Source organism: Heteronotia binoei, chromosome 7 (assembly GCF_032191835.1).
Source record: "Heteronotia binoei isolate CCM8104 ecotype False Entrance Well chromosome 7, APGP_CSIRO_Hbin_v1, whole genome shotgun sequence".
Taxonomy (NCBI): Eukaryota; Metazoa; Chordata; class Lepidosauria; order Squamata; family Gekkonidae; genus Heteronotia; species Heteronotia binoei.
The window spans coordinates 77,921,563-77,943,757 of record NC_083229.1 but is presented as its reverse complement, the minus strand read 5'-3'; the positions used below and the strand labels follow the sequence as shown (position 1 = coordinate 77,943,757).

Genomic DNA, 22,195 nt, shown 5'->3' with positions numbered 1-22,195 from the left:
AGAATGTGGCTGCTAGGCTGCTATTGGGGCTGCCCAAGTGGGAGCACATACAGCCAGCGCTGCAGGAACTGCACTGGCTACCAATAGTGTACCGGATTCATTATAAGGTGCTAGTTATTACTTTTAAAGCCCTTTATGGCCGAAAACCCGTTTACTTGAGAGACCGTCTGTCCCCACACGTTCCCCAGAGGGTACTAAGATCTGGATCCCAACATCTCCTAGTGATTCCTGGGCTGAGGGAGGTGAGATTAGTGACCACCAGGGATCGGGCCTTTTCAGTGGCAGCCCCATCCTGGTGGAATCAACTGCCGGAAGATGTTAGGGCCTTGCGGGACCTCGCCCAGTTCCACAAGGCCTGTAAGACTGTTCTCTTCTGGCAGGCCTTCAACCTACTGTAGGCTGTTTGGCTTGTGACTGGGGTGTGTTTTTTGCCTACCCTGCATAGCATATCAGTGGATTGAGGAATTGGCTTTGGGATGGTGCCTTCTTATAGATTGGTCACTTTTTAGGGCAGGTTTTACGGAGTTTATGGCGCCATGCTGCCTGGGGAGAACCGGTTAGCCTCCCCCTTTTGGGGAGTTAGGGGTCTGGCAGGATCAACCTTTGGGTATTGGTGACCCGAGGTGTGTGAATGCAGACTGTCCTGGAGACTCGATTGGATGGGTGCCTTTCGCTGAGACGCGCGTCTGGTGTATGGGCCCACTGATGCGAGCCTCCCTGCTGGGCCTGCCTGACGGGAGCTGTGACACACAGCTCCAGCTGGGGGGCCAGGTCTCTCGCCCGCTGGAAAAGGCAGGGGAGCGGTCTGAGGAGACCCCTGGCCCTGACCTGGTCGCAGTTCGGTTGCCCTTGCCGTTGCTGTGTTATTTAATAAAGTGGCCCATAGTTTTACCAATCTAATTGTGTCCGCCTCTTTATTCCGACTTGGGGGGGGGGCAAAGGCTAAATGGCCATCTGACAGCAATGACGATTCTGTGAACTTGAAGGAGGGCAGGGGGAGGTACTTGTGATTTTCCTGCATTGTTTAGGGGTTTGTCTAGATAACCTTGGAAGTCCTTTCCAACTCTATGATTCTATGAACATTTCCCTGGGAGTAAGTCCCAATAAATTCTGAGTAGATCCACTTAGGATTTCTGCATGAGGGGCTTCTTATTCTACAATAAAGACACTCTGTTACCACACTGTCATTCCAGTACAAATTATTTGCAAAAGCTGTTCTCCTATTAGACCAGTAAAGAACAAAACCTTGGTGGTGTCAGCAACTTTAAGGGAGAACAATTTGTTTTCGCTCAGAATATATAATGTGTCAGGTTTAAAAACTCAAAAATGTTTAAATAAAAGTTGGTATTAGCAAATAACATTCTGGGCAACATGCAGAAACTGGTTTCTGGATGAGCATTCTTAGCTGGATGGGGAAGCAAATTGTTACCCAAACCAGTACACACATTTTAGAGCCCTGATGTTCAACGATGTCCCCTTGCTAGCATGGAACAAATATACATTTGGGTACTTAAATACTTGGCACCATTAGCCTGTGTACTCCAAGGTCCAGATTCAGATCAATGCTCAGAAAAACAAGGAGGAAAAACTTTAAAAGGGTTTTTTATTTTATAAGCAGGGGAAAAAATATGGTAAAGTAGCAATGAAAATTACAGAAAGGGGGGGACAAAACAATAACACATAAAAGGTGTTCCCTGGAGAAACTGCCTGCCTACAGGGGATTAAATTTACAAAATAAAGATACAGTATATGAACCTGATCCTGGAGAGAAGTGGGGGTGTCCTCAGTGGTTGACAAAGCAGTATCAGGGGATGAAACTGACCAGGTCAGTGGAGCACAGAATCAGAAGGCCAACTGTGAAGTTAGAGTAACAGGATAAATCCAAACCAACTTCAAAAATTGGGGCTGAGGGGTAAACTTTGTATACCTTTTCACATAGAATAAGAGAAGGGATGTTGGAGCTGTAAAATGTGAGGATAATTAAAAATGCAACATTTCAGGGATGTGTAAGCCTAAAAAGAAATCCTTTGTTTTTACTGAGGAGTGGAGTCTTATTTTTTTGCATGGAGAGTGTTAGAAACTTTCTCTTGGAGAGGTCTGGAGATAGATATATATGTATCTATGGTGGGGTACTTGCTATGATTTGGGAAGATCAAGATTCTTCTTTGCTTGGTCCTTCTTTGCCTATATCTCAATTAGGGGAAATTGCTGGAATCATCCTGTTGCTTATTTCTCCCAAAACCATTTGCACATTTTGTTAGAAAGCTAGCAGTAGCATCAGTTAGGTATTGGGAGCATGGCAGGAGGCCTAGATTAAGGTACTATGGGTACCCTGTGCTTAAATGGTTGGTGTATTGCTTTTGTAATAAATTTTGGTCTGTGCAGCCAGATTGCAGTAAATACATGCAGTGGGATTGGAGGGATTATCATTACTCGTGGAACCAATCCCACCCATCCTGATGTCATGTGAGTCATTAATATACAGTATATTAAGCCATTTTTGAAAGCTGGCTTTTGATTGGTAGTCCCAGAATATACAAAAAACATTCATCACAGGTAATTTCTGAAGAGATACAATCAAACCAAGCTATTTGGGAGGTTTTTCAATCATTATGAGATTGCTGTATTTAATGTCATAAAGGTTAGGTCTCTAACATTGCACCTTTTAAAGCTGTTCAATATAGAAATGTTTTCCCTCCCAGACCTTTCCTGTGTTATTCCTATAATTTATGCCAATTGGGATTTATGAACACTACTGCAATCAGCTGTGTTTCTTTCATTCAGAGTTGGCAAAGTAAAACTGTGTGCGCAGTAACCTAAACAAAATCAGGGTTCTACATATGGTACACTATAGTTAAACATTAAATAATCCAAGGAATAGAAGTCATAAGTCAGCTGTCTCTCTGTATCAGGGATCTCTGCAAGGTACTGTCTCACAACTTCTGAATTTGTTCTTTCATCGGTGGAATGTCGATCTTTGAAATTAGGAAATGTCAAGTCTTCTGGAGCCCCTATTAGTCTCAAAAAATAATTGGCATCTTCCTCTAAAGTTTCAAATTTACCAATGTAATCATAGCTAATAATACAAGGGTGACACAATTTGCTGATCTGTTCCCAATGTATGTCCATCCCTATTGGACGATGGGAATCTAACAAATATTGAATGAACTCTTTGAACTGTACTCCTGAGCCTGTTGTCAATGCTTCTCCATCTGCGTTATGTCTATATTTCTTAATAATTGACTTCCCAAATACAGGGTGGTAGTAGCTGTTTGGGTGTTCAAACTTATCTCTAAATGCAGATACTAATCTTTCCATGGGATCCCGTACAAATATAACTTTGGTGTATGTCTTTAATCGCATGTGTATCCCTTTTAAATCATAACTGTCTAGTTTCTTCAAATGCTTTCCATAGTGCACAGTATTGTGGGTAATATTATAAGTTGATCTGGCATGACCATTGAGTACTATCAAAACTCTTTTCCAGTTAGAACAGCCTGCCTTAGGCACTTCACAATACAAGAGTTTGTGTTTATCTTCCACGTATATTCTGGATACCATGCGCATGAGGTGAATCAGGGGTCTGCTTTCTTTAATATGTTTTTTGCAGAAATTATAAAGGAAAGCCCTTCGTTTCTCCTGAACTTCATCTGTGGCTTTCCAGCGGTCATCTTTAATTAAACTCTTATTCAATGGGCGCATTGCTGGGGATAAATTCACTTGCTTGAACTGTTTAAGAAGCAATTTGATCTTTTGCTGCTCTTCAAATAATTCAGGAGTTAGGGAGGCAGCTATCCCTAGAAAGGGGTTAGCATTTGCCTGGGAAGACACAGTCTTAGTAAGGACTGTACTTGATCTGTCAAGCTTCTGAGAAGTGATCAAAAATTCTGGTGCCCTTTTGGGTTCCTCTGTATAACAGAATTTGATGTCCTGTAAAAAACAGAGACAACATGTAAAATATGGTTATAAGTATTACATACATTGCTCTCCTTTCTCAGACAGGAAAAAGCAATCAAAGGGTTAAAAGAATTAGTGTTGTATTTCCTGATGTCAAATGTACATCCTAATGGCACAGAAAGTTACTTTAACAAGTGTGAATAACTCCAACATCCATAAGAACCACTTTGCTATTGGAGTTCTAATATCTTTACTGAGAGGATTGACAAAACTGTATTTTATTAAATCTGTGCTTCTGCTGCAGGTACAAGAGTTATGAGATAGTCTAACCATTCATGATGAGAGAAATGTAATACATAAACATTGAAATTGCCCAGCCAAACTGCCCCTAGTTATGGTTGTACCTAATCCATCCAAGTAAGCCATTTATAGAAGTTCTTCTGCTGAAATGGCATTTCTGCATGCAGAACAGGAGGTGACAATTTCTGCTGATTCCAGCCTCCCACTTTGCCCCCTATGCTGTTGTTGGAGACAAGACCGGATCTACATGTTTTTTGAGCAGGGGCAAAAAAAAAAAAATGGCCATTCTATCTTATGGGCCATTCTATCTTATGGTCCCATAGAATACAATGGACTCCATACCCAATTTGGTGCCCCTCCTCCAATGGCGCCCAGGCCAAGCATCCCCCTCTGCCTCTGCTAGATCTGGCCCTAGTTGGAGACCCAGTGATCCTTAATAACTGGTCTTTCTGTCTCTTCTATCAACAGAGCTTCACTGAGGGAAATAAGAATCACAGTGTTAATTTCCTTGCAGTGTTATTTCCTGAACAGTAGACAACTTTCATGTGCTAGGATCCAACTTTCTGTTTTACTGATGATTTTATTGTTCTATTTGTTTTAGATTTTGTGAACTGACTAAAGATAGGATCAACAGCTAATCAATTTGGCTGGAAACCTACTATGGTTATAACTGTACTTTTATCATTTAAATGTATGTAGATTAAATCTGAAATTCTTGGAAAAACACAAAGAAGAGCCCATCAGGGTATTTATGAATACTGATATTTTATCAACAATGATATCTGAACAATGAATTCTGAAAACAGCTTCTAATTTAGCAATTATAAATAAATAAATAATGTATACCAGGCTATGAGTGAAAAAAACTTTTGAACAAATTTCAAAAAAGAGGAAGATATAAAAATCCAGGTTTTTCTCTAAGTGCATTAAAACAAATGGCCCACTAGAACCCTTAACTGAAGTTTAGAATTACCCCGAAGGATACTGTGGAAAGGTAACAGAAAGTGACCAGAGGACTTCTAATGCAGCTACCTGGGAAAGACAGCATGCGCTTGCTGGGAGAGATGCTGAACCACTATGACAGGAGTGACTTTTTAGCTGGAACAGGATCAGCTGAGCTTCGTACAAGTGCCTCAGGTAGCTCTCCCCAGGTTCAGCTGACATACACAGCAGGAGTCCCTTGAAACTGCTCCCCTTGCAGCTTCAGGAGCAAAATCAGTCAGGAAAAAAGCAGCACTGACTGGATGCACAGAAGAAGGGAAAAACTCGAAGCCAAAAGGAAATCAACAATCCAAGGACAAAAAGATACACAATTCTTGTTATTTTATCTTCTTGACCCTTCATATTGGATTGAACTACAGAAAACACACAATTGATAATAGTAAATAGTAATAGTAATAATGATACGTAGCTGTCTGATAATGATGGAGCTCAGTAGGTGCCATCCGTCAAAGAATGATGGTGATGGGTTCATTAACTTCCTGCGGCTGAACACTGAGGAAGACTATGTGATGTGGAATCAGGGGAAAACAAGAGTACATCACCATATACTGTCATGCTTTCTGGGTCAAATGGCATGGATGGTAAAAAATGTACTGAGTGCTTCAATTACTGGGTAATTAATAGTTGTTATTTATATGAAGATGGACCCTGTAAGTGCTTTGATTTATCTACTCTGTTTAGTAGCTAACAATGACGTGAGCAAGATGTCTTGGATCATGTTTTCATGTCTTCTGTGTAAGTTGATAAACATTGAAAGTAGTTCTGGAACCTTTTCACTCACTAGCTAACTAACAAAAAGGATGAATGTATACCTTTCTTTTAGAGCACCATTTTAGGAGGTAGCTGCCTTGGACAACTTGCATGTCTGTTGCATTTTGTTTCCTATTACCACAAAGGTGCTTTTATTGTCACAGCATCTTTGTGAGATAGGTTACTATGAGGGAGTGAAAACAATACCAATGAATACTCATTTCCAATAATCATAGTTTATCACTGCATAACCTCTTCTACATATTCTGGCCACCTGCATCAAATAGACGTCATTCAGAGACCGTTTCATGTAACCTTTTTGGAACAGACCTTAGTAACAGTGGGTTGGATTCAAAGAACCACAATCAGAACTGTGCTCACAGAATGGGTCATTTCCATTTCCCTGTCTCCTGCAGACCCTTGCAGCATCTGGAAAGTTGCTCATGAGGGCTGGGGGATTTTTTGGAATAGCATGGATTATAACTCAATGGGAAATAGATGGAAGTCACAGATCCTCTCTCCTTGTGCAAGCAAAAGTGTATTTTGCTCATGCAGGGGTAACTGTTGCTGAATGACTGAAAACAGTTATGTTTGATAGAGTACCCTGATCCACAGTAAACCACAGTGACATATGAGTAACAATAAATATTTAGCCTTTGTGGCTAGCTAAGAATACTCACAAATTCCTTGTTCATGCAGCAGAGTATCACATTTCTGAATTGATACCCACCAAATCTTTATTACGCAGTTAATGCTAACCAAGGAAACTGGAGGACTTGGTCACAAAAGCCTCAAATACATAGTTTGTAATGATGTTTATTTAAAACTTGCAGTATTATTAAAATATAAGAATGGAAAAAGTTGATAAAAATAAGTTATCTAGTCCAAGGAACAACTCTGAAAGAAATGAACTTGGAAAAGCTAGACACAAAGCTCATTTATAAGGAAAAACAGAAAGCATCAGACAGAATGGCTTGGCTAAAGCAGCTGGACAGAATGGCTCAGCCACAGCTGAGAAAGAACAGCTTCCTTTTCTGAATTAACACAAGACTGTACAAAATTCATAATGAAATAAGTCTGTTTATATGAACCACATCAGCAGGCTGATTTGTGTAGGCAGCAACTTGGATAAAGGGAATTAATCTCTAATTTCATCTGCCAATGTGTGTTAAAACTGGTAATTAAATTCCTTGTTTTTATTCCTTCAGTCAAAATATTATGTGTTTTTATTAAGCTGAACATAGCAAATGCCAAGGAATCATGAACCTTTGCCAGCCTAGCAACATTTCTACACAAGGCCTTAGTTCCACTGTGAAATTCAACTGTAACCCAAATCTGATCTGATCTCATCTGCTGGAAAATGTAATTATTGTTATGCATGAATCTTTTAGCACCAATCCAGAGTGAGTTGTGTTAAGACCCATTGAAATCAATAGGACACATCTGTTGCCTCCTATTTAAATCCCATTGGTTCAAGTGGTCTTAAGAATAATAACTTTCTCTGCAGAATTTCTATATTGAAGACAATAAGATGTGAGTGCAACCTGTTGGCTTCAATTACACGTCTGTTTTATCAGGGGTTATACAACTTTCTTTTAGCCACTATCCAATACTAGGCTGATTTTCAACTTGGAAATAAAAATATCACATATTCCACTTAATTGACAATATCAATAGATTTCTGATTATCTGCAATTTCTAGCTTTTTAAAATTGCTTTTATTAAATTGTTTGCTTATTAAATACTTCATGCATAACTGGGAACATACAACTTAAAGATGAGTTAAAAATGACTGAAATACCTGATTACTGATCTGCTGTTTTAAATTTTCTTCAGACTCTGAAAGACAAAACCAAAAATAATCAGTATTATAGCGTTTGAATGATTTGAGTACACTCATTACAAATATGGTTCATAAGCCAAATGAGCCAGTATGGTGACAACCACTATCAAATGTTTTCCACAAGAAGTGAAACTGAGCACAAAATAGATGCCACATGATGTGCAGCAAAGCATACATACACACATAAGAAGAAGAGTGATGGATATAAACACACATAAAGAGAGAACAAACTCAAGGGTGGTGGTGGTAACACAGACATAGAAGAAGACAGTATTTATTTATTTATTTATTTATTACGTTCGACTTATATCCCGCCCTCTCCACAAGCTTATAAGGGGGAAGGAAGAATAAAACAGAGAGAAAAAATAGCCAAGGAGGACTAACACACACAAGGAGAAGATTAAACTGGGATAATACACACAAACACATGCACAAGATGGCTAAGGGAGGATAAATACACACAAGATTACCAAGGGGTGTGTGTGTGAGATAAAACATACAATGAAGCCAGCCAAATAGCACTAAAACACACAGAAGACTGCCACAGTGGGAGAAGGGAGGAGGATAACAAACATGGAGAGGGGTAACACAAACACACTCAAAAGATTACTAATGAGGAGGGGAGGATAATATATACCCCCTTGGCATAGAGTGTAAAAGCTGCAGTACTGCAGTCCTAAGCTCTGCTCACGACCTGAGTTTGATCCCTGGTGGAAGCTGGCTTTTCTGGTAGCCGGCTCGAGGTTGACTCAGCCTTCCATCCTTCCGAGGTCAGTAAAATGAGTACCCAGCTTGCTGGGGGGAAAGTGTAGATGATTGGGGAAGGCAATGGCAAACCACCCCGTAAAAAGTCTGCCATGAAAACGTTGTGAAAGCAACGTCACCCCAGAGTCAGAAACGACTGGTGCTTGCACAGGGGAACTTTCCTTTCCTACACACATACAGATGGAGGAGGGAGGATAGAACACACAATAGTTTTGCCTTCACAGAAAAGGTTTCCAGACTCCTGCAGGGGGTGGGGAAACCCCTGCTTTTGGGACATTCCCTCACCTGCCCCCAACTGGCCCAAAAGGCAACATGATGATGTCACCTCGTAATAATGTCATTGTATTGCCGACATTACGCACCAATGCTCTAATTTTTTGGCAAAACTCCATGGTAAAATTGGCTACAAACCATAGAGTTTTGCCCAAAAACTAGAACATTGCCCCCAACATTGGTAACATGATGATATCACTTCCAGGTGATGTCATTGTGCCATGTGGACGAACTCCCAGAGAAGACCCAGGATCCTCTCACTGGCTGCCAGGTGGGACCTTGCAACCTTACTTCACAGAGGTGTTGTCTACTTTCCTGAAGCACATTGCAGATGCCTGGGGAAGTGCCCATAGGTGCCATGGCACCTGTGGGTGCAATGCTGAGGAATATCTATCTATCTACCTAGCATCCATCTACCCATCTAGCTACTTACCTCCTACCTACCTCTCTCTCTCTCTGTGTCCATACATACAATGTGGACCTCCACAGAACTTGCAGGGGGAGCATTTTTGTTTCCAGCAGTTTCTTGCTGCTGGCCGATTTGTTTGGCCCTTCTCACTCCACAGCTGCTCTGATTCCCTCCCCTTCTATTCTCTTCCCTAGTCTACCTGCCTCTAGTCTGATAGCTTCAACAGAGGCAATGGCAGTTCCCAGCCCATCTCCTAGTTGGGTGGTGGTAGCAATGGCTTCTGCCACATTCACCTTGTTATTCTCTTCCCTTGCCCACCTGCAACATCAGGGAAAACAGTGTGTTACATTTGCTCCTCCCATCCTCCCCCCTATAAATGAATAATGGTATATTTATTTCATTCTTGTTTCATTGCTTTATTTGGTGGCTCAACTTCTTTTGTTTTGGTGAAGTAGTTAAGTGTGCAGACTCTCATCTGGGAGAGCTGGGTGTGATTCCCCAGTTCTCCACTTATTGAGGAAGACTCAGCATGGGTTCTGTAAAGGAAGATCTTGCCTCACTAACCTGTTACATTTCTTTGAGGGGGTGAACAAACATGTGGACAAAGGAGACCCAATAGATGTTGTTTTCCTTGACTTCCAGAAAGCTTTTGATAAAAGTTCCTCATCAAAGGCTCCTTAGAAAACCTGAGAGTCATGGAGTAAAAGGACAGGTCCTCTTGTGGATCAAAAACTGGCTGATTAATAGGAAGTAGAGAGTGAGTATAAATGGACAGTCTTCGCAGTGGAGGACGGTAAGCAGTGGGGTGCCGCAGGGCTCGGTACTGGGTTCCATGATCTTTAACTTGTTCATAAATGATTTGGAGTTGGGAGTGAGCAGTGAGGTGGCCAAGTTTGCAGATGACACTAAATTGTTCAGGGTGGTGAGAACCAGAGAGGATTGTGAGGCATTCCAAAGGGATCTGTTGAGGCTGGGTGAGTGGGCGTCAACGTGGCAGATGAGGTTTAATGTGGCCAAGTGCAAAGTAATGCACATTGGGGCCAAGAATCCCAGCTACAAATACAAGTTGATGGGGTGTGAACTGGCAGAGACTGACCAAGAGAGAGATCTTGGGGTCGTGGTAGATAACTCACTGAAAATGTCAAGACAGTGTGCGATTGCAATAAAAAAGGCCAACGCCATGCTGGGAATTATTAGGAAGGGAATTGATAACAAATCAGCCAGTATCATAATGCCCCTGTATAAATCGATGGTGCGGTCTCATTTGGAGTACTGTGTGCAGTTCTGGTCACCGCACCTCAAAAAGGATATTATAGCATTGGAGAAAGTCCAGAAAAGGACAACTAGAATGATTAAAGGGTTGGAACACTTTCCCTATGAAGAAAGGTTGAAACGCTTGGGGCTCTTTAGCTTGGAGAAACGTTGCCTGTGGGGTGACATGATAGAGGTTTACAAGATAATGCATCGGATGGAGAAAGCAGAGAAAGAAGTACTTTTCTCCCTTTTTCACAATACAAGAACTCGTGGGCATTCGATGAAATTGCTGAGCAGTCGGGTTAAAACGGATAAAAGGAAGTACTTCTTCACCCAAAGGGTGATTAACATGTGGAATTCACTGCCACAGGAGGTGGTGGCGGCTACAAGCATAGCCAGCTTCAAGAGGGGATTGGATAAAAATATGGAGCAGAGGTCCATCAGTGGCTATTAGCCACAGTGTGTGTGTGTGTGTATATATGTTTGGCCACTGTGTGACACAGAGTGTTGGACTGGATGGGCCATTGGCCTGATTCAACATGGCTCTCTTATGTTCTTATGTTCCACTTGCAGCTGCTGGAATGGCCTTGGGTTAGCCATAGCTCTCTCCAGGGATCGTTGTGTAGGAAAATAGGTGGTGGAGCTCATTAGCATCTCATTAGCATATGCCCCCAGCAGCCAAAAGCAACCTGACACAAGAAAGGAGAGTCCTGGGTGAGACCTGCTTGGGCAGGCTAGAGATCCAACCTCTAACCCATACTCAAGTTCTAGCTAATTCTTTATTATCCCTTTTAGTACACAAACAGCTTCTGAAAGGAATGCAAAATGAACAGAGAGATTGGGCTGTCTTGCTTCCTCTCTCATGGCTCTTCCTGCTCATTCCCCTCCCTGCGGCTTATATCTTACTGAGATTTAAAGGCACACACACACCTTCCAAAACAGAACCGCTGAAAGCTTCTGAACATACCTGAGATCTAAAGGCATAGTGTGGTTGTTGGAGTGAGGCTTCCCCTGCAAGCCAGCTGGCTGAGACGGAGAGGAGCCTGCAAAACCAGCCCTGGGGACTTGGAAGCCTAGTTTAATTTCACTTCAGAATCAGATAAAATTTGTAGTGATAGCAGACCTCCCTGGGGGAACCATGCCTACTAAATTTAATATAAATAGTTGATTAAAATTAATAATTTAAGACAACTTCTGCTGGCCTTGCCATGTGTTTTTGTGCCACAGAGATTGTAAAGGTCCTTCTTGGTAATATTCCTAAAATATTTTAGAACAATAGGTTTGTGACCTCAGGAATTATCTATAAAAATGGCACCAGGGTCTGCATTTCTAGTTACTTTGCTTCCCATTTAGCACCAAAGCTTCAGGAAATACAGATTTGACACTCTAAAAGTTGATGGAGAATTCTCAAAAAGATTGGTGCAGGGGTTCCCAAGTAAATTACTACTGAATGCGAATGTATAATACTTTTGTGCATTGGTGTTTAAATGCTGTGTCAAAATGAAAGAACCTCAAGGCACAGAAATATTGTTTGTTTGTTTTATTATTTCTTCAGAGATTTTATATATGCTTCAGAGACTTGAAGCAGTGGGATAAGAAAGTTTACTGATTTAACCAACAGAACAAAAGGTCTTACAGCCATTCACTCCAAGAAGGCCTCACAGAGCAGAAAACCTGCAAGTTTTCACATTTTCAAGAATCGACGAGATTAGGAAAGGAACAAAAAGGAACAATTAGCAGCCTTTTTAGTAGCCTTCATTCAGCTGCTCTGTGCCTCATAGACAGCTTAGAGCTGTCAGTCATATTGCCCCTTGCCTGACCTCTGCCTGCTTGGAATCCACCTTCCTTACATAGAAAAAGGCTCCAGGCAGTTAAAGGAAGGATAAAAAGGAAGCTGGGAGCCAAGTTAAGCAGCTATGCATTGGAAGCTGTTCAAAATGCTCCTGATGGCTTTCCTTTGGTTGGAAGTGGAGTGGTTACTAGGGACCTCACTTCCTTTAGGAATCCTTCAGATGGAGTTCCAAAGCAGGATGAGTGTTTCAGAGCATGCTTCTTTCTAAGACAAATGCCCACCAGTAATTAGTAGGCAGAGGTACATCCCAATGAATCATAAGCAAAAAGGATTTGCAGATCTTTCCCCATCTTCACTTCTCTCCAGCAGCATCCTGTGGCTGGACAAGTTGATGTTGTAGCTGGGGAAAACTCCTGGCCACTTCCTACAGGCAGGAGATGGATGCCAGTTTCCTTTCCTTAATGCAGCTTCTCATCCACCCATGGCCCCACTGGCTTTGTCCACAAGAGGTCTCTAGCTCCAGCAATGAACTTCCTGGACATCACAGAGGCTGCTGGGGAAAGGGGGAGACAGAAAAAGTCTGCTTCTCTGAGTGCCCTTGAGCTCAGCTTCATAGAATACCAGAAAATGACATGGAGTATTTGAGACTGAGGAATTTCTACACATGTTGCAGTGTAGTGTGCTCAGTATAATGGCCCAGGAGATTGCGAGGGAAAACAAATTTTGGATTATCAACAGGACTACTGTTAGAGAAATGGGACAAGAGTGATTTATGTTCTATGGGTGAATATTTCTCAATCTGCTCCTTGCTCAGTCTCTTGATTCTTGTCCTCCAGAGGAGGTGCAAGCCCTGCAAGACCTAAATCAGTTTCGCAGGGCTTGCAAAACCGCCCTCTTTCAGCTCCCTTTTAAGATGGAACCCGGTTAATGACATCTACCATCCTATACATATTTTGAACTGTAGCACCTTAATTGATAATCTATAATGGTTTAACTGTTTTATCTAACTTTAAACGTAATTTATGAATGTAACTTAACTATATTCTAACTGTTTTTATAGTAATGATTGTATTTTACTGTAATCATGGTATACACCATGTCCTGTGAGCCGCCCTGAGCCTGCCTTCGCCGGGGGAGGGCGGGATATAAAAATAAATTTATTATTATTATCATATAGACACCTTTCACAGCTCTTGCTTGGGAATTAAATTATATTACCTTATTAAATATAAAGGAGAATGAGTTGTGTATTGATAATGACATGATGTTTAACATTTTGTTACAAGAGATTTTTACATACTGGCCATAGCATGCCATATACAGTTACATCATAATCACTGCATCCAAACCCAAAGAACCATCCAACTTTGTTTCTATCTTCCAAAATGAAATTCAGAAGGACTGAAATGTAGAATTCCTGGCTAGTTACTTCCAGTAACATATGTTCCAGAATGGATTCCTAAAGTATTTTGTATGCCATGATACTGATGGTTTGCTGTGCATGAGACAAAAGAGGCTTACTAGCATATTTTATTACAAGACACCCATTTCTCTGTAATAACAACCATGGGCTGCACACACATCACTGAATAGATCACTATTATTGCTTTATAAGAATAATTTGCACCAGGATTTTCCTGTGTGGACAAACCAATCCAGTTGAGAGTGATTGCTTATACCTAGAAGAAAAAAGAGAAGGAGGTAGCTTGCACACAAAAGTTTATACCTGGAATAAAATGTTGAAGCTGTTCTCTCTCTCTCCTTCTTCCCCCCACCTTCCTCCTCAAAAGAGGAGTAGCAGCCCCAGAGAACGAAGCAGATGTGTGTGTGTGTGCGTGTGTGTATGTGAGAGAGGGGAGAGAATGAGAGAGGGGCTTCCTTTGAAGCAGTCATGGAGCTCTCTGTGTACCTGTGTGTGTGAGACAGAGAGGTGGGGAGGGAGAAGGGAGGCAAGAGGCAGGAAACAAAACCAACCTATGGAAAAAAACCCCAACCTATGGTGCCTGGGAAAGGAAGGAGAAGGAGGAAGTTGCTTGGGGACTGTATTTGAGCCCTGTGAAGGCTGGATGCGGTCTATGGTCTGCATGTTTCACACTCCTGTAATGGGTACATGTACAAGCTTACACAGAATTGCAGCTTTAGAACACAATTCCTAATTTCATATATAGAAGACTCCATAAAAGGAAACATTCAGCCATGATTAGATGCATTTACTGGAACAGGTTTATGTGGAAAAGTGGTTTTGAGAGATGCAGAAATCTTTAATGATAAAGGGAAGCTAACTGGGACACAAGTAAAGATATATTAGACAAATTGAAACTTTATTTTATTATTTATACAATTATAAACAATGTGTATTATTGAATATTAAGGTAACCCTGGGATTTCCAGCACACTACATTTATCTCTTCACAAAAAGGGTTTTGACATCGTTTGTGGGAATTTCAGTCCAACTCTATCAATCACAGATTTCTGGGCACAGATATGTGGATGACACTCCCTTTACAGCTTGTCAGTGTCACAATTTGAGTGGTTGCAGGGATTGCTGCAGAGCCGCACAAGGCAAACTATCAAACTGGCAGGCTTAAAGGCATTGACAAATGCTCTCACTTTTGTTTTTCTTCAAACACAAAAGGTTGAAAATTTGCCTTCCTGTTTACTGAACTGCAGCTTTTCTTTATAGTGAGACAAATCAATTTACTCTTATACTGTAAAACAAACAAACACCTGATTTACAGATGTTGACCTTTTTACAGCAAATATAATACTTTGGCAGCTTTCTTTGCTTACTGAGTAAACACTATCCACATAGTTATGTAATAAATAACTTAACTTTACAATTAATGGGCTTTTAATATTTATATTTGAACATAATTGCTACTAACTAGGAATATTTCTAACCTAAAAAGAGGACATTTGCACCATTTTTAAAAAAGAGCTCAAAAGAGGATGGACACACACATACATAAAAAAAGGACATGTCTGAGCAAAAGCTGGCAAGGTGACAGAAATGCAAGTTGTACTGGTCTCTTGGAATAGCTTAGATAAACCACCAACACCCTCTCCTGCTTCTGAAACAAATATATTAATCATAAAATCATGGTCCACTAAGACCCCTAGATCCTTTTCACACATACTACTGCCAAGACAAGTCTCTCCCATCCTATAATTATGCATTTGATTTTTTCCTACCTAAATGCAGAACTTTACATTTATCCTTGTCAAAGTTTGCAAATTTAATAAGCATTCCCTCTATTCCTTCATCCAAAGCATTTATGAAGATCTTGAACAATACAGGTTCCAGGACAGATCCTTGATGCGACACACTCCACTTGTCACTCCTCTCCAAGAGGGTGAGGAACTATTCACAAGCACTCTTTGGGTGTGACCTCTGATCCACCTAATAGGATCTAACCCAAATTTTACCAACTTGTCAACAAGCATAGTGTATGGAACCCTATCAAAAGCCTCACTGAAATAAAAAAATAAATGATGTCTACAGCATTCCCCTAATTCATTAAGGTAGCACCTTTTTTGAAAAAAAAAGATAAGGTTAGTCTGACATGACATGTTCTTGAGAAAGCCATCTGCTTTTAGTAATCACAGCCATTTTTTTCTAAATGCTCAAGGACTGACTGACTGATGACTGGAAAAGGTTTTTAAAATCGAAGTATCTCCTTGAGCAAGCAGGTTCAGGGCCATCGGCAGAGAGCGGCTGGGAGGACAAAATTCCGCTGGAGCGCCCCTGAAACTGGCATCATGCTGCATCCAGTCAAATGTCTTTCCATTTATCTTAATGAATTTCTGGCTGCAGCCACTAAGAAAACAGTGAAGCCTGAGCACAGAAAAAGGCACTGTTACTGGCTATTCTTGCCCTTCTCCAAGAATGAAGCAACCTGCCTAACAGATCATGCTAACATTATCATCAACCAAGCCAGCACTAGTGCAAGATAAAACAGAATACTGGTGGTTGCTACAACAACTGGCAACCTGGAGCCTGCTAACAGCCTAGCTTTTCTCTCATTCTTTCCTTTCATCCATCTTAGCTCTTGCAAAGTTTAGTTAGAGTGTTACAGTAAGATAAAACAACCTATCCCTCTCTTTTCACACTTCTCTCATTAATTTCTATTTTTCTCCACCTAATTTTTCCACGTTCTCCCTGTTTTGTTTCACTTATTGGTCTCAAGATCTTCTCATCCCTTCCCTGTTTGGTGACAGAATGTACTTAAGAATAGTATAGTAAGAAATCTTTGTTAATATTATGAACAGAAGAGGAAGGAGTTAATATTTCCACATGTTCTAACAAAGCAGTAAAATGAAATATTGGAACCTACCTGATGGTTTCTTCTCTTCAGTGGGAAAGTCATCCAATCTGGTCAGGTTAGGTCACATCTCTGCTTGCTCATAGGGCTATGCAAATTTTGTATGGCTCTCTATTGACGTGGTCTCAGGCTAACCCTTCGGTTATGTCCAAGCTCTGATGCACATGAGGTGCGTATGTTGTACTTGCCTCTTTCAACTATTCTTTTTGGGGAGGAGGGAGTGGATGACTTCTCTCCCCCCCTGAAGAGAAGAAATCTTCATATAAGTTCCAATGTTTCATTTGCCTTCAGTGGGGAAAATAATCCAATCTGGTTAGTTTTTCCGAAGCTGTACTTTTGGGTGGGCACTGTTATGGTTCCACGAATTGTTGTAGTACCCTTCTGCTGAGGGATGCTTCTGCTGACCTTATTTGGTCAATTCTGTAATGCTTGATGAAGGCTGTAAACAATGCTCAGGTGGCGGCCCTACAGCTCTCCTTAACTGTGGCTCTTGTGGAGAAGGCTGCGGTGGCTGCCACCACTCTGGTCAAGTGTGCCGTAACTGCCTTGGGCAGCAGTACCTCATATGCTTTAGAATGCACTGCTTTACACAAAAGGCAATGGTGATTTTCATCACCCATTTCCCCAGGTTCCTATTAATGTGGGAAATGAACAGCAAGTCTGAGAGGTCTAAGGCAGTTCTGTCCAGGTAGATGCACAGAACTCTGTGCATATCCAGCTTCTGCCAAGATCTTTCTTTGGATATTTAGGTTTTGGGCAGACGGATGGAAGAATCACTGGCTGGTTCAGATGGAACGATGAACTGACCTTGGTCATGAATGAAGGATCAGTTCTTAATGTTAGGCATTATGAGTTTGCCTCTCTTTCTCTGCACATTGTTCTGTCTTGGGTCTGTTTCATGAGTTCTGCCTATTTTTTTTTAACCAGCTTCTTTTCTTTTTTCTACTCCTTGCATTCTGCAACCCACTGTGTTGGTTCTGTTTGACTACTCCCCCATCCCCATTCAGTAGCCCAACCTGGTGCCCCCTTGGCAGTTGATGTGGGCTTTTGATATATTCTTGGTGTACATGAGAACATATTGGTTCTGTAGATGCTGCTAGAATGCTGCCCGTGCTAATATGACTGTGCGAAGTTCCACCAGTTGATGCTGTGTGTCACCTCTCAGGCGCTGAATCTTCCCTAAGCAATCCTGCCCTTGCAGTAGGCTCCACAGCCTCTCTTGTTTGTATTGATCATATTGGAACTGGTCCCTTTCCCCATATCTTTCTGTATCATCCACCATTTTAACTCCTTTCCATTATGGTGATCCTCCTGTTCTTGTGCATTGCAATGTCCCTCTGAAGAGAGTGAAAGCATGTCCATGGAATCATATCTGTGGTGGAGATTTGCAAGCCCTGTATTGCTGCTAGATACCTGATGTCTGTGGAGTTGTTCCTCCTGATGTTGGTTATCAGCTCTAGCATTCTGACTTGTTTTTCCCTTGGTAGGAGCACTTTTGCTAAATGTGCACAGATTCTTGCACCCAGGTGCACTAAGTCCCTTGAAGAGGTTGTGTGACTCTTTTGCATGTTGATGAGAAATCCATGTGCCCTCAAGACCTCTACTGTTGTTTCTGTGAAACATATGGCCACCTGAGTATCCTTCATCCTTATAAGGATGTCATCCAGAAAAAGGGTACATGTGAATCCCTTTTTGACGCAACTTTGGTGATCACTCTTGGGGCCAATGAGAGACCAAAAGGCAGTGCCCTGTATTGGAAGTGATGGCCCTGGAAACAAAACCATAGGAATCATCTGAAGTCTGGGTGCACTGGAACATGAAGGTAGGCCTCCTTGAAGTCCAGGGATGTCAGGATACTGTCTTTCTGCAATGCCTGAAGTATATGATGGAATGATTCCATCCTAAACTTCCATTTGTTGACCCAGTTGTTTAGCTTCTTCAAGTTTAGCACTATCATGTAGTCAGCTGGTGCTCTTCTTGGCCAACAGGTTCTTGTCCTGTCAAAAAGGGGCTGGTTTCTGGTTTGCCTTGGGTTGGTATGTTAGATCGAAATCCCTATCCTCAGCCTGGCAGTTTGAAACTCCAAATTTATTTTATTTTTATTTATTTTATTTTGTTTATATCCTGCCCTCCCCACCAAACCAGGCTCAGGACTGATGAGACCTGACCTCTGACTCTCTGTCTCTGCTGGATAAAGATGAGGGCATGGCTCTCTTCTCTTTCATCTCTACAAGGACCTTGTCTAAGTTGGACTCTCCAAAGAGCAGATAACTGGATTACTTTTCTGATGAAAGGTTGGTCTTAGACAAGTTATCCACTTTAGTGTTTTAGCCAGATGTTACACCTTATGATTATGTTCACGGCTTGTACCCTAGTGCTGAACTGTAAGGCATCCTATGAAGCATATGATGTGAACTCTGCCACCCATTCGATGTTGAACAGCAACTGTTTCAGGTCCAGTGGGTTGGCGTCTTGGCTCTGCATCAGGTCATCCACCCATATCACAATGGCCCCCTAGGAATTGCCCACATCCACTTAAGGGGAATTGTGAAGAACATGGGGTAAAGGGGCTTCTGTGCCATGCCAGGATCTTTTTGTAAGGGCAGCACTATATGAGAAGTCCACCACGTATCTGTGGCTTTTTATGGAGGGGAGCCTGCCTGCTCCCAGGAGCAGGATATCCCTGCTACTCTCTATGCCCCTTGGGGTGTCCTGGGAATTGGTTGGGTTGCGCCTCTCTGAGCCCTCTTCAGTGCAGAGGTAAACTCACCACCTGGGCTCATGGGTCTGGCTCTTGTTTTGCGTGACTCCTTCTCAATCTGCCCCTGTGTGGTCATCTCTGTGTTCATCATGGTGGGGGAGTTGCAAACCAAACCTCAGAGAGCTCACCCCACCCAGGCAGTTGGTTCGCTTCCAAGGAGCTCTGCGTTGCTGCCTCCCCACTTTCTGAAGCCTTGGATATCAGGAGCAGCTTCTCTTTCAACCCTGTCTTCTGTGCTGCAGAGGAATTCAGGCTTGAAGCCTCAGGCTGCTCACTACGTGTGACTGGCATGGGCTTTCCTGAGAGACTCTTATCTGTTGCCCACCCTACTTCCCAAAGGCTTGGTTGCAGGGTCGGATTAAACCTGTGGAGGCCCCTACGCAGTCAAAATATGGGGGGGAGGCCTCGCAAATTATCTCAGAGTCTGAGTGCCCACCCCACCACCCATGGCCCCCGCTGCAGCCTGCAGGCCCCTTCTCAAAAGCCCCTTTGACAAAGCTGCAAGGGAGAGGCAGAGAGAGGCAAACTTGGTGACAATGCCAGCAGCAGCAGCACCAGGCAAGTCGGACAAAGAGAGGCTCAGTGGCTGGCTGTGCATGCAGGCTGGGAGGGATGCAAGCAGGGGGAAAACTGGAGAGGGGAGCTGGTCTGGGGCCTCTAAAAGTGTGGGGGCCCATAGGCCAGTGCCTACTTGGCCTAAGGGTTAACCCAGCCCTGCTTGGTTGGAGGGAGGGGGGGGTCTCTCCCACATTATCTCTTTCTTCGTCTTAGAGCCTGCCAACCCTGATTTCTTTGTTGCCGGCGCCATGGCAGATCTCTTTGTTGGTGGCATTGCAGCAATCTGCTCTGTTGGAATGAGGTGATCAATAAATCCAATAAATAATTTTTTGGGGGGGGGGGGGAGCAGGTGGAATCTTTGTCTGGGGGCCCATTGTGGCTCTCAGCTGCCCTGGGCAAGTTATGCTGCTGAGAAGGCAATGCTAAGCCTTTCTTCTCCCTTACTAGGAAAAACACCAAATTTGATTTAAAGAGGCACACAAGCAGCAATTTGATAGCCAGTATCAGGGAATCCTCCAATTGGACCAGTGACCCTGAGCAGTGTGACTTAGGCAGAAGCCCTCACTCTGCTCTGAACTACAGTGTGTTTGGAATTTGGATTTTCTAGATCCAAAACACAAACTTCCTCATAAAGTATTTAGGACCATGTTGTAGCTATTTTCTTTTTAATTTTTTTTAATAAATATGCATAATGTACAAAAATACTGCAATATAACATACAGAAACCCCTATCATTAGTGTAATCCCTACTTTGATAATGTGTAACTGTTTTCTAACAGGTAGACTTTCTTGTCTTTTACAAACTTTCTTGTCTTTTACAATAACTATCTTCCTAAAAACAAACTACCACCTTCAACTACTTATAGCTTTAGGCTATGACAGAGAATTGCCTCTTTATAGTAATTACTCCCCACACAGCGGTGTACTATTTTGTTTTTATAGATAGAAGTTTTACTTTGTTTCTTGAGGAAGGAAAATTAAACATTATTTAGGCAGACTTTCAGTATGCATTCTTGTGTTCACCGAGATTATCATTATGACAATTGAAAATTACATCTTGGGGCTAATTTAAAAAAAAAACACATAAGGCTTTTTTTCGGTAATACAAGATTAAAGAATATGTGTTTTAAACATTATTTAATGATGTACAAGATGCTAGGAAAGACCAATGTTTGCAATCTTTGGTTGGATCAACTCTATTTTGCTCAAAGCTTTGTGGACTTTGAATACTGATGCTTTCCTGCTTCCCAGTACATTTGTTTTTAGGCTATTTTGATTCACTTTAAAGGAATTTTAATAACTTTGTGTTGACAGCACAGACAGCTGGGGCTAAGAATTAAAGAAAAACTCACTTGCTGACTGAGGAAGGAAGTGACATCAATGAGCTTCTGAAGACAGCCCAGAGGGGAAATGGAGGTTTGTGCATGTGGCCTCCCATTTCACTGTATTTGAAAGGATGCCTCCAAATGCAAACCGCATTACCAATCAAACTTATGGTACCTAACTCCTACCAGCCATGAAGCAGACAGAATTTTCTAACAATTGCATAGCAGCTGCTAAGGAATGACAAAAAGGCCAACAGCCTACACTTTCATGTCTTAAAGGCCATTTCTTCTGAATATTCTCACTGACACCAGTTTATTAAACATCCATGTAACCAGATCAAATGTTTGTGCTAGTGTACCTTAAGCAACTGACCATGTTTGTGGTGTTGCAAGAGAAAAGCATGTTACAGTTACCTAGTCCTTGGATCCACTGTGAGCATACAAGACATTATGTGGCCATCATCTTTAGCCCAAATATCTCATAGTATAATCTGTCACCATCTAGGCCTGCCAATCATTCTCCTCCTGGAAGCTTTGTGTGTGCACTTGTGTGCACACTAGTAAGATACAGATGAAAGGATCCCATTTCTCCATTTTCTTTCTTAGTTGGGAGAGTGCACTTGCTTGTGAAGGAAAATAATCAGGAAGTCTCTCAGAATCAAAGAACAAATACGAAAAAAATATTTTATTCTCTGCACACACAAATAAACTAATGGTCTCCTCTGGATATAGAGCTGCACAGAGTCAACTTTCCAGCTGCTGCATTATCTTCTAAAATAAATTCCCCCCCTTTTCTGCAATCATCCAAGTTGCTATTCTGTGCATCCATTTATTTTATAGTACCACGTAACAGTAGTATGAACTGCATCCTATGATCTGTTGGCCTGCCTTGCAGTGGAAGGCTCAAATTTTTGGTTCTTCTCAGAAGTATAATTCTCAGATTG

The 22,195-nt window shown here is 41.9% G+C and overlaps 1 protein-coding gene across 2 annotated transcripts in view; it reads right to left on the bottom strand.

Moving 5' to 3' along the window:
- Positions 1 to 1,585: 1,585 nt before the first annotated feature.
- CHST9 (carbohydrate sulfotransferase 9) overlaps positions 1,586 to 22,195 on the bottom strand; it is a 132,513-nt gene continuing 111,903 nt past the window's right edge. The window contains exons 3-4 of one of the 2 annotated variants that reach the window (XM_060243863.1): positions 7,751 to 7,788; positions 1,586 to 3,930 (exon numbers count right to left, since the gene is read on the bottom strand). In XM_060243863.1, coding sequence (XP_060099846.1) covers positions 2,827 to 3,930; positions 7,751 to 7,788 — 1,142 coding nt within the window. In that variant the 3' untranslated portion in view covers positions 1,586 to 2,826. Of the gene's footprint in view, positions 3,931 to 5,229; positions 5,553 to 7,750; positions 7,789 to 22,195 lie in introns of those variants that run through there. The other variant, XM_060243864.1, reaches the window with a different exon arrangement.